At 56.1% G+C, this 12577-nt stretch overlaps 1 protein-coding gene across 3 annotated transcripts in view; it reads left to right on the top strand.

The window, feature by feature from the left end:
• Window positions 1-12577, top strand: part of EFNB1 (ephrin B1) — a 50638-nt gene that overhangs the window by 24299 nt on the left and 13762 nt on the right. For 2 of the 3 annotated variants that reach the window (XM_021406001.1, XM_021406000.1), the window contains exon 2: window positions 10209-10486. In XM_021406001.1, the coding sequence (XP_021261676.1) occupies window positions 10209-10486 (278 nt within the window). Of the gene's footprint in view, window positions 1-8352; window positions 8548-10208; window positions 10487-12577 lie in introns of those variants that run through there. The other variant, XM_021406002.1, reaches the window with a different exon arrangement.

Raw genomic sequence — 12577 nt, 5'->3', positions numbered from 1 at the left:
TTTTCTCTCCATTCCTACGCCAATTAAAGAGCCGTGTTGCCATTCATGGCCCTTATGGTTTTGTTCAGTTGTCTGTCAGCTCTTGTCAAGTCCCTGTTCCCTTCCCCTCCCCCATTTTAAAAAACAAAACCTCTTACAAACCCCGCTTTGAATCGCATCTTACCTCATGCGCAGCGTGGGGCCCCATTGATGGCGCGGCGCGGGGGATGCCGGCGGGGAGACCGCTCCCCACGCCGCCTTTGTGGCCGCCGCCGCCGCCCCGCGCCGCGGCCTGACAGCATTAATTAGATAGCACGGCTTGTCTTTATTTCTGCGAGGGGAGGTGCGGGCTGATAGCGCTTGGGGGAGAAAATGTAGGCTTTCTCATTTTTTTTTTTTTTTTTTTTTTATTATTTACTATTATTTTGGCCAACCGCTTGGTTCTGTCGCTCGTGGAGCAGCGTATCATGCCGGGAGAATAATGAGTGTGCGGCGTGCCCGTGGGCGCGGGGCAGACGTGGCACCCAGGCTGCATCCCTTGTCCTGCCCCAACAGCATCTGCCCCCGGGGAGCGGGGTCCGGGGCCCTGGTCCCCCCCAGAGCCGCTGTCACCGCATGCAGAGAGCGCTGCAGGTGGCAGCAGCAGCCTGCGCCAGTGGTCTGGCCCCAATTAAATCTCCTCCAAATGGCCTCAATTACCGGCTTGTTTTTAATTTTCCTCGCAGGGTTGGGATAAATAGTATTTGTTTGTATGGTTTGGGTGCAGCGCCTGCATGCATGGGGTGCTCGCATCAGTGCCTGGCTCCTGTAAGGGCTCCATTCCTTCCTCCTCTTCCTCCTCCTTGGGCAGGGCGGGTAGGCAGCAGGATCACTCTGCTGTTGTGCTCTTGTCGTGCAGAAGAGCTTTCACCTGGCAGGAGACGTGCGCTCTGGTTGCTGCATTTGCTTTGGCCAGGCTCTTCTCGTGTACCCATTCGGAAATGGAACTCATCTCGTTACGGAAGTATTTGCCTTCTTGTGGGTGCTCTTACGCTGTCACTCAGCTTGGGCACTGCCCTGTGCCCCTGTGGGTACCTGGCATGCCCACCTCCCGCTCTCCTGCAGCACAGGAAGCATGCAGGGGCCATGTGCAGCTTGCTGGCTGTCCCCTGGCTGGAGACGTCGCTGGCAGCAGTGCACGCAGACAGCACGGCATAGCGGCGTGCAGCTATAAATAAGCTGTTTCAGACAAATGCCTTTGTGCAGGCCGGAGCTGGGAAGTGCATGACAGTGGCTTTGCGACTCCTCGGTGAAATGTGCACGTGGTCAGCGCTTCTTCGGCTGTGTCCGATCTGCTCTGTTTCTTTGCTGGAAATCCAGAGGGTTCACCAAATGAGCACTGGTCTTGCATCGGAGGAGCAAGTGTGTCCAGATGATTAAAGCCCAAGGTTACCCCAGAGATGATCAAAATCCAGAAATTCGCTAGCTCCAGCAAGGCAGAAAGCTGAGAACAAGCACAGGGGATTGAGCTGCCCTTTGGCAGTCAGAAACTCTTGTCCTGCTGGCCCGGCATCTGTGGCATCCCTGGCACGAGGACCATGGGAGCCCTCTTCTCCTCGGTTGGTGCTGCTGGTGGCAAGCATGGTGTGATCTGGAACCTCGAGTGCTTGTGGACTATGAGAGTTGAAGCAGGTAGCTGAAGTTGGACAGAAAAACCTGCTCGGGGGCTGTGGGAATCACCCTTTTTCCCTGAGGTACTGTGCTAGCTGGTCCTGAACTGGATTTCCTCTGCCACATTGTCCAGTGCAGTGATAATGAAAGAGGAATCTGCTTCGATGGCGGAGGGACTGCATTGTCCCTTGTTGGCAGGTGGCTGCTCTGGAGGAAGAGCACCTCCTGCGATGGAAACATGCCGGGTGATGGCAGCGGGGAAGGTTTGGGCCACCTCTGCCTGTTGTGTTGGATCTCTTTCCTCCTGGGAGAGAGGGTTTGTGCATGGAGAGCAGCCCCTGTGTGCCTCCTGAACAAAGCTCCCATCAGTGTTTCTTGGGAGGCTGCTGTCGCATCCACTTGCTGAGGTGTGAGCAGTGCCTGCCGTGCTCAGATCGAGGTGGACCGGCAGCTAATTTGGCCGGCTTGTACTTGACACTTGCCATCATGTTTCCCAATGGCACTGGGTGAGGATGCGGTCAGCCCAGAGCAAAGCCTCGGCGAGGGACGGGCTGGTGCTGCCGAGCTGCTCATTCCTTGGGATGTGGTGGTTCTGGATCACGGCTGAGGGCGGCAGATAGGGATTGGCACTGGAGGGTGCAGAGGCGTGATGGGATCTGTGCTGCTCAAGGTAGGAGGGAGTTAGGGCACGAGGTGTGGTCCAGGAGCCTTGCTGTGTTAAGAGCCCTGTGGGAGGTGTGGGGTGGCCTCCCGGCACCGCCACAGCCACCGTCACCCCGCGGAGACACGCGTGGGAGCTGAGGGCAGAGCTTCCCCAGCTCCGCCATTGCAGCCTCCTGCTGGGAGCATGAGGTGTTCCCGTTTTATTTTTCCCCTGCAGCTGGTGTTTACTTGCCTTCTGCTTACATTTTAACTCCGGTTTGATAATAAACCCCAATCAGTCATCGGTGCAAAACTTGCAAGGGATTACATATGCTGGAGAAACATTTACTTAAGCAGATTTGAGTTCATCTAAGAGGAGGCCTCCTCCCAGGGGGGCCCAGAGGCCTCCGTGGACGTGTGATGTGGCTGTTGTGGCCCTGACAGGTGCACCAGGGGGGCCTGGGGCAATGGGATCCTGTTCTGGAGGTCCTGCAGAGCACAGACCCCATGAACAGGGTGTCCTGGGCCAAGGAGCTCCTGTTCTGGGGGGGCCCACAGAGCAGGGACCCCAGAGGTGGGGCGTTCTCAGGGGCTGTGCATCTCCATTCCCAGTGCATTCAGTCTGCATTGTCTTTATGGCTTATTTCATTTCCCCCTGTTCTTCCCGTGCTCCCCCCGTGGAAGCAGTGGGGGTTTGGGGCGCGGCGCGGGGACAAAATGGCAGCCGCGTGCAGGGGGGGCGGCTGGGCCGCGTTGCCATGGCGACCCATTTCTGCCTCACTGATGCGTCGTGTAAATCCGTTTAGAAACGAGAAGGGCCTTTTGTCTTTGGGAGGGTTGAATGGGCCTCATTAAACCTGAAATGTGGAAAAAAAGGGCCTTAAAGTGTGTCCGGGAGGGGGACGGGTCGAGTGGGGAGCGGGGATCTCCGGGAGGTGGTTTGCAGAGGAGGAGGCAGGGCTGCGGGCCCTCCCCAGGCTGTGCAGGCACCCCGCTTTGTGCTGGAGGGAAGAACGGGGTTCTGTTCACACAGCTCCTTTTTTGGGGGTCTTGGGTGCTGATAGCAGTACTAAAATGCTCCGTGCCTACATCCCCCCCCTTGCTGAACAAGGCCAAGGGGCTGCAAGTGGGGCGAAGGGAGTGGGGGGCACCAGGAGGGGTCACTCCCAGCCCCACTAACGAGGCAGATCTGTCGTTAATTCAGCTGCTGTGTCGGGGGGCGGGCAGGGAGCCAGCGTTGTGTTTATCATTAAAGGTATTAGGACCGATCCTGAGAATTACAGACTGGGGTGCATTGCTATGGAGCTGGTTAAATGCCTGGAGGAAATGGGCCGGGGAGATTAGCTGTCTGCTCGGCTCGTGCTGTGGTGGGAACCACCTGCGGTTGGTGTTGGTGGAGGACATGAGCTGGTGGACAGAGCTGGCTTCTTGCGGGCGGTTCCTTTGCTAAGACTCGGGCTGTGGGGAGTGTTGCCCAGGAACCTGCCGGTGTCAGGACCAAGGGTGGGAGGCTGCTGCTGGGGTCAATGGCTGAAGGATGGATGGAGAGGGTAGAGCAGGGAGCGGGTGGTGGAAGGAATCACAGAGATTGGGCTGGGATGGTGTAAAGGACCAACAAAAAACACTGACTTTCTGTGGTTGTTCTTGAAGCCAAGGCCAAAGGAGCGACCACCCCATGAGGCTGCTTTAAGGCTTACCTGAGTCACCGTGCTTTGCTCTCATCGCCCCAGCACAGAATGGATACCACAGAAATAGAGGAGGTCTGCAGAAGGGCAGTGGAAATAATTATACAGAGATTAGCAGGAAAAAAGAGATCGAAGGCTGCACTTAGCGGAGACTAAGAATAGAAGAGCACATGAAAGAAGTGGGATCTGAAAGCGTGAGGATGGGGAATCACGTGCTCCTATTTACCCTTCCTTGCAGTGACGAATAACTCGACAAATGGGAAGGTGATAGACACAGATGGGAGGTGGAGGAGAGCAGGGAACTGCTTTGCTTAAGTTGCAATGAACGTCCTTCCGTGGGATATCTTTGTTCCAAGAAGTTAGCAAGAGTCAAAAAGGAGAAACTGGATTGTAATAGCACTGTAGATTGAAGGGAAAAAAAAAAAGGTTGTATGGATCTGGACCTTCCTGCTTCAGCACATGGACTGGTAGCTGGGTAGGAACCTGGATTTCTTGGTTCTCTGGCACAGTTCTTCTGCTCCTGCTCCTCTCTGGGATGGATGTGGGCTGCTGGAGGCTGCCTGCGCGGGCAAGAGGGCTCTTCTTGAGCAGAGAGAGCCTTCTCAGCTGTGACATGGTAGTGGTAGGCTCATGAAAAGCAAGCAGGAACAAGGCAGGAAGTGGAGGGCTTCTGCTTCTGGCTGTGGTTGGACACCAGTGAAACTCTCACGCATTGTGTACGCTGCATGAATGCTTTTCACAAGTTTTTCCATGGAGTCTCCAGCTCTTTACTGGACCACTTCAGCTTACAGAGCTGCCGGCTGCTTCCTGTCTCAGAGCACGTTTCTGAGCCATGGGGACCTACAGGAGCCATGGAGATTGCGTAGCCCCCAGAAAACTCTCCAAAGCAAGCCCATATGCTCTGTTAGGAGGGTGAGCATTCCTGACATGGTCCTCAGCTCCTGAAGGACTCGAAGAACCCGTAGCTCTTGCACAGCAGTAAATGCCACATCTAAATGGGTGGTTGCTGCTCTCTGCTCGCAGCGCTTCGCTCTGCCAGGCCTTCCTGCAGCCCTGGCTGCTAAGAGTACATGTCCTCCTTGCAAGATGGTTATTTTTGGATTTCTTTGAAGAAAACAGCATTTAGCATATGTCATCTTGTATGTATGTCAGAATTCATGCTTTGGAGTATGTTATCCAAGGAGGAGGTAGTTGTTCTCTGTTGTTCTGTTTTCTGCAAAGCCTGAAATACAGTAAGAGGTACGTTTTGTTCTTCAGACACAGGGAAATGTGATGCCTGCCCCAGAGGTTTTGCAGTTCTCATGACACAGTTAGTACCTGGGCTGGGAGATAGGTTGTTTGAAAGCATGTTAACCCATTCTTTAAATTATGTGTGTGTTTTCGTGCAGTTTACCAGTTTCCTGTGTGCTGACACAGGCAGGCAGAGCTTTGATGCTTCAGTGTGGAACCAGAGGGAGGAGGCAGCAGGCACTGTGGGATTTGTCTTCCTTTGCTTGAGGAACATTCTGGGGTACAGAGTCCTATAAACTGACTTGGGTGCAACCTCGTGCAACAAAGGCCACAGAAATCCCCCCGAGTAGCCCAGCGGCATATTTTGAGGGATTATCCCTTATTGCTCTGGTCCTTTTCCTCTCCAATGAAATCCTCTTTGCGATGCCAGTGCAGCCGTGCCTGACGCCAGACACTGTGCAAGCTGGGGAGCACGGAACCTGTGTCACTGCACTGGTCCCACTTGTCGCACCCGTGTCACTCTGTCAGCTCCCACTGGCAGGGGGCTCAGGGCTCGTCCCTTTGGTTCCATCCGCAGAGGGGCTGGGGGCTCCCCCAGCGACCTCGAGCCCCTGCCTTAGTGGGGGGCTGCCCCCCGATTGGGTTTCTCTGCTCAGGCATCTCCGGCTTGCAGGGGCTGGCTGCCAACAGAGCTCCCCTTGTTTACCCAACTCGGAGGAATCGGTTTACAAGGCTCACAAATACCCTTTTCACCTTTCCCATCAGAAAACACCTCCCGAAACAATGAGGAAATTGGACGCTGCCACCTGATAGCTCCCAAGGAACCTGCAGGGCCAGGAATTTGTGGGGCTGCGGGGCCAGCCGGTGCGCGGGGCTGCACACCCGGGATGCAGCACCAGGAGCCTGACTGGGTCTGTGGGTGGCAGCGCCGGTGCCACCAGTGTCACCCTGACGTGGTGAGCCTGCTGGGAATGCAAGTGACTCAAGTAGCTGTAGTTAATCTTTCCCACTGTGTTTGACGCTGAAAGAAAGGATGTGGAGATGTTTTCTGTGAGCTGTTGACTGGTGGTGGTACAAATACTTCATGAATCAAAGCAGAAATGTCCTCCTTGTCCCAAGAGGGGCACGTGGGGAGGCTGCATGCTCCATGCGAGGCGCTGGGTTGCAGGGACGGATGGAGCTGAGCTGGAGCCAACCGTGTGGCCGTCAGCCTGCCTGCAGCAGCGCTGCGCTCGGGGGTGACAAAGCCCTTCAGCTGTCTCCTGCGGCTGCGAGGCTCGATCTCATGAAGCACTTGAGATTTCCAGATAAAAAGGAGGCCCAGCTGAGCTGAGCTGAGCAGAGCACGCTTCCCGATTTGCATCGGCTTTAAGTGCCTGCTGCTGGTTTCGTAGTGACTTGAACGGCTCCAGCTTTTAGATTTGGGAGGTCCCTGGGGAAGAAGCATCCCGGCGCGTGCAGCAGCCCATGCTTCTCCAGCCCTGCAGGGGCTTTGCTTCCTTTCTTGTGTGTTCGACCCCAGCAAATGCAGTGTCTGCAGGATGGGCTCCTCACATGCTTATGTTGGCACCAGTGCGGGACGAGAGAGCATTTCTGTGTCATGGTGGGAGAGCAGAGGGGGGCAAAGGGTGACAAGGCTGCTTGGTTCTGCCGCCCTTGAAACCATCGTGCTGTGATTTGCTCAGAAGAGCGGGGCTGGCTGGAGGCTTTGGGTGGCAAAGGTGCTGGGGAAGGTGCTGGAGGCTGCGTGCTGCCCGCTCCATTCCCACTCCATCCCTGCCGCGGGGTCCACTCATCCTCCACGCTGGCTGTAGCTGTCTGAGGCTGGGACATAAGTAGGTTATTGCTTTGAGCAACAGCCATCCTCCTTCTCAGTGCTTCGCCAGTCTGCCGTATCCTAATTTAAGTTGTCTAATACACTGCATGTCTCGAGCCGCATCCCCGAGTGCTTTATTATGCAGATGTCAGTCACAGTTTCATCCTTAAGGTTGAATTGAATTTGATTCCCCTCCCCACCTTAAAGCGGGGAATCCACTCTGTATGGATGAGGAATACAGCAGATCCTCCCCAAAATTACAGTATGTGCTCTTAGGGCTCAATGAGTTCCCCTTTTAATTTAAAAGTAATTTGTTCATTCTTTCCAGTTAACATCAATTTGAAGATGTGTCCTTGTAAGGATGAGTCACCTTGTGCCAGGAGTTGGAGCCTTTTTTTGCCTTCAGAGACCCTTGTAAAGTGAAATTTCTCATGTGTAAAACTTGCTCTAATAACGTCCAAAGGTGAATTCTCCAAATGTTTGGCGCTTTTCTCCTGGCTGTTCTCGGGAGCAATGGTGCTCTTCACCATTTTCGTTTTAAAGGAGAATTTCTGGAGGCCTGGCCTCTCTCCCAGTGGGAGCTGTTTCCAGGCTTCCCTAGGATGGCTGCCACAAGCCAGTGCTTGCAAAAAAAGCCCAAATTCGGGGGGAAAAGTCTTGATGTATCATTAAGGGTTCGAAGAAATGAGGGAGCTATTTTGAGGGTACTTTCAGGGTTTTCCTATCCCTGCTGAGGCTGAAGAGCCTTTTCACTTGGAGACAGCCCTACTTTTAGAGGAGAGAGGGAGCATGCCAAGAGGGAAATGGAGGAGAAAACATCAGGGAAATAGAAGGACAAAGGGTGAAACGTGCACATGGGCAGGAACGCTGTGCGCAGGAAGCAGCATTCGGAGGTGTGCGGTGCGTGGGCTGCACGGGTCCGTGGGGCAGAGCCGTGCCCGCTCAGCTCCTCCTGGAGCCATGGGGATGGCAGTGATGGAGTGCTGCGTGCGGTGGCAGTGACTCGTTCTTGGTGCTGGCGTAGGAAGCCTGGAAAATATTCCTGGGCTAATGCCCAGGCAGAAGCTGCGTGCTTCTGATGTTGAGATGGAGCGTTCACGTTAAGAAAATTGGTTATGACTTTGTCCTTAAAACGAACACAACAAACGTTTCTGAGTTTTGTGAGATTAGGGCATGCCAACGGGGAGCCGCGTTTGGATGCTCTCAGCGGCGTTCCTTTATCGTCTCCCTCGCTCCCCACACTTTCCCGTCCTGCCGTGCTCAGAAATTGGCGTGACCCAACCCGGAGCCGCGGGGATGGCACGCGGGCTGTGCTGGCACTGCTGGGAGGTGGATGGGAGCCCTCTGCCCTGGCTCCGGAGTCGCGAGACATCTGCTCGACTTGTTTGCGGCTTCCTGTTTGGCATCTTTTGGGCAGGAGGGAGCTGGCAGAGGCTGAAGGAGGGAATTTGAGTCACTCGGGAGCCTTTTGCCAGAAAACGTCTGACTCAGCCCAACTGCGGAGAAATGAATGTGGGATCCAGCTGCCTCGCAGGGTGGGAACCTGTGAGTGAGCATGCAAGTGTTTACTTGTGTTGCATGTCTGTGGCCTCGCACAGGGTGGGGTTGGTGAGCAAGGGGAGGGAGGGGCAGGGGCTTCTTTGCATCTTTGACTGAACATCTCCTGGGATTGCATCAGGGCACAGGCAGTGGGTGGGGGAAGCCTTTATCGCGTGTAATGCTCTGGCCGGGGTCCAGCTGACCTACTTGGTGGCTCACCTGGAGTGCCGGCTGCCTTCTACCTTCCCGCAGCAGCCTGGCTGCAGAGGGGTGAAGCTTCCTGCTCTATTCTGGGGCTGCTGGAGAGCCTTGTTCCAGAGGTTGTGGCTTCTAGGAATCAGAATTGCTTCTATGCGGCTGGTTGAGTTGGGGTGGTTCAGATTGTCCCCATTCCTGGTGACCTGCTGGCACCGCTGGGGCCGCTGTGTTCTGCTGCCCTCAGAAGGATGTGGGGGGCAGACGGGATGGAGCAGCCAGCACACCCGAATCCAGCTCTGTGTCAGAGGCAGCATGCATGGAGGGCAGTCATAGCTGCTGTCCCCACGTGTGGCCTTGTGGAGCTGCCCCGTGGGCTGATGGCGAGGTGCAGGCAATGCCTGCTGCTTCTGTCCTTCCCGCTCCTGCAGCTGAAACCTGACTCGGGAGCCCTTGCCGAGGGCACCGGGTGTGTGTGGGCTTGGGCTCCGCCTGCCTTCCCTGGCGTGTAAATCTTGTGTAGCGAGAGGCCCGCAGCCTGGGCTGCTGCAGCTCTGGTTTCAGCTCCGCGGCTTCTTGCTAAGACTTGCACAGGAGCCACAGAGCAGGTTGGTCCTGTATGTTTGATGCTGTTTCCTTGGTGCCTGGCACCTCAGCCCGCGCCGCTGACGCTGGGAGGAGGCAGCTCCATTGCCATGGCATGGGGCAGGGGCTGCAGGAAGGAGAGGAACTGTGGATGTGTGCAGTGCAGCCCAGCGGAGCGCAGCTCTGGTTTGCACAGATTACACGAAGGAGTTGCAGCAGAGAGCTTTGCAGGAACGTCCATTCCCGTGTTATCTTCCATCAGAACGCATTACGTTGCCTACATCAAAGTAGATGCTCTGCTGCTTCCCTCCTTGTTGCCCTAATCCTCTACTTCAGAGTATAGCTCTGCAATAATGAAATCTGAATGTTAATTATCAGCACATTGCCTTCCTTCCCTCCGCAATGCCCTGCCTTCCAGCCCCAAATAGCTTTCCTCCCTCCTCGCTCCTCTCCATCCGGTCCTCCCACGCTCCTGGGCACGCCACTGAGCCGCGGCAGCGGCCGGGTGGGTAGGAGCTGCCCTGCGAGATGCTTCCCTCCCTGCCATGTAAGGACAGGAATTCCTCCGTGAGCGGGGTGGGGAGGGATCCCTCCCCACTGCTCCCTAATTACAGCCGGCTCTGCAGGAAGCCGTCTGCCTGGCCCTGGGGCACACCGCATGGGCAGAGCCCAGCCCGGCTCTGTGGGGTGGTGGCAGCAGTGGGAAGGTTCTGGCCTTGCTGCTGGGAATGGGAGAACTTCATGTTGGTGTCAAACAACAAAAAAAAAAAGCATTTTGTGGAGGGAGAACAGCAGAATTTATGTCCAAAATAAATTGTAGGTTGTGCGCGGGGTGGAACACCTGGGTATGAGTGTTGCTAACATCTCGCCCTCTCCTCTTCTTCCAGATTCATGAGTGGGAAAGGGTTGGTCATCTACCCAGAGATCGGGGACAAACTGGACATTATCTGCCCCAAGGCGGAGCCGTCCAAGCCTTACGAATACTACAAGCTGTACCTGGTGAAAAAGGACCAGGCAGATGCCTGCAGCACCGTCATGGACCCCAACGTTCTGGTGACGTGCAACCGGCCCGAGCAGGAGATCCGCTTCACCATCAAGTTTCAGGAGTTCAGCCCCAACTACATGGGCCTGGAGTTCAAGCGGCAGCAGGATTACTTCATCACATGTGAGTCGCCCTCCTCTTCCTCGCCGGGGGCTGCGGGGGCCTGCGGAGTGTCACCAGGCGCTGCTTTGGGACTTGGCTGCTGCTCAGAGCTGACACGCACGGAAAATATTTCCCACTGGATGGGAGAAGGGAGGAATGTGCCAGCCGAGGGGTCCCGGGCGCTTATCTGGCAGCGCCAGGAGCCGGGACGGCCCCTCCAGCGGGGTGAGACCTGCCCACAGCCGGAATGGTTTCTGTGTCTGGAGTGGTTCACGGCTGGAGCTTGTTTGTGGTGCCGGGCTGTGAGGCTGGAGTGCTGCAGGGCCATCCTGTAGGGCGCTGGGATGCTGACGGTGTGCGAAGTGTCTGAGCTGTCCTCGCTGCCTGCCACGAGAAGCAGCCTGGGGAGTTGCTCCTGGAGCTTGTTATGATCTAAGTGGCTGTAAAATCCTCCACGTTGGCCTGTTGTTGTTGTTGTTTCCCTCTGTAACATGGCTTTGTAGAAGGAAGGAGGCTGAGTTTCCTCTGAGCACACAGATAATGCGCACGGGGTGCACCTGTGGGTACCAAGCAGTGCATTCCCATCGTCCTTGGTGGCTGTGTGCTCGTTGCTGGGGCTGCGTCCCCTCCTCCCTCACGGTGCTGGGCCTGAGCGATGCCCGCCTCCTCCCGCTCCCCCTGCCCCATGCCTTGGGTTTTCTGCTTGGCTGCTCACATCGCGTGCGAGCCCACAGCGCAGCAGCCGGGAAAGGGCACGGTGGCCCCGCTGCCCCCTGCGCTCACCGTCACGTGCTGCGGGCTCACCAGCAAGCAGCCTGGCACAGGGGTCAGCCGAGACTGCAGGCTGGGGCACTGGAGTCGGTCAGCGAGGTATTTTTAGCCTGAGCTCTCTGCTGTCAGAGCGGGTAGCCAAGATCCTACAGGCATCCTCCAGCTCGGGGCTGTGGGGCAGGAGGTGGCGCGGTGATGCTGCCAGCCTGAGAGCTCCCTGCTGCCCTATCTGGTGTTGGAAATTGCTTTATTTTCACTGCAGCATAATTTCACTAAGCCTGGGACTGAGGAAACAGCCAAATGGGCTCCTGCAGGTCAGATTTCAGCCCACCCTTGGATCCTTAGCATACATTTGCTCAGCTCTCTATAATGCTTGGCTTGAGCACAGGATGGTGCAAAAGGGATTGCAGCAGATTCTTGCCAAAATGGCCCTTCTGCTCACCTGCTCCCAGCCCCGTGGTGCTGCAGCTGGGTGAGGACCTGGTGCAGCAATGAGCTTCTGCTGCATGCAGCTGTGGGTCCCTGTGGGTCCTGCCTGGCTCACCATGAGTAACCAGGGCGCAGGACATGGGACAGGTCAGCCCTGTCTGCAGCTGAAGCAGGCCTTAATTCAGCCATGAGCTTTCTGTGCAGCAGGCAAAGAGTGGGGAGAGGGGCTGAAAGCACTGTCACAGGTTTTCCTTTCGTATTTGGGGCAAACGCCGGGAAGTGCTTGGGCAGCAGCTGCTCTGTGTGTGGGGCTGCTGTGGGTCCTGCATTGCACATCGAGCTGCACCCCTGGCAGCTCTCTCTTGTAGCAGGGAGCCCACCATGCTCTGCAGCTGGAAATACCTTTCCAGGACAAATGCATTCACCAGAACAAACTCGGAGCCTACAGAAGGCTCAGGAAGCGTGGGTGCATGGGTTTCCTCGTTGCAATCCGTGTGCACCTGGGCTGCCAGCACACCTGTCCCCACCATGCTACCTCCTCAGCTGCTTGTGTTTGTGTTGCCTGGCTGCTGGTGTAAAAGCAGTCTTTTTTTTTTTTCTAATTATTATTTCTCGCCTTGCTTTTCCTTTCTCCTTACCGAGTTAGAAGACTGCAACTGCATTTTTATTCCACTGCTGGCGCATTGAACCTTGTCCCACATGCAGCAGTTTTCTCTCTATTCGCACTGAAATCTGGTTTCCACCCGAGCACTGGGGAATCTGGAGGCTGTCACGCTCCCGCTGCCCCCCTCCCCCCGTGTCCTGTCCCCCTCCCCAGGAGCAGTGCTGGTGCTGCAGTGCCCCCCCGGTGCCCCCTGCCCGCGTAGCTCCGACCGTTTCTGACTTTAATTTCTCTTGACTGCTCCGTGCTTT

Source organism: Numida meleagris, chromosome 8, assembly GCF_002078875.1.
Source record: "Numida meleagris isolate 19003 breed g44 Domestic line chromosome 8, NumMel1.0, whole genome shotgun sequence".
Lineage (NCBI taxonomy): Eukaryota > Metazoa > Chordata > Aves > Galliformes > Numididae > Numida > Numida meleagris.
Note: the sequence above shows the minus strand (reverse complement) of the source record. Positions and strands in the feature narration are given on the sequence as shown.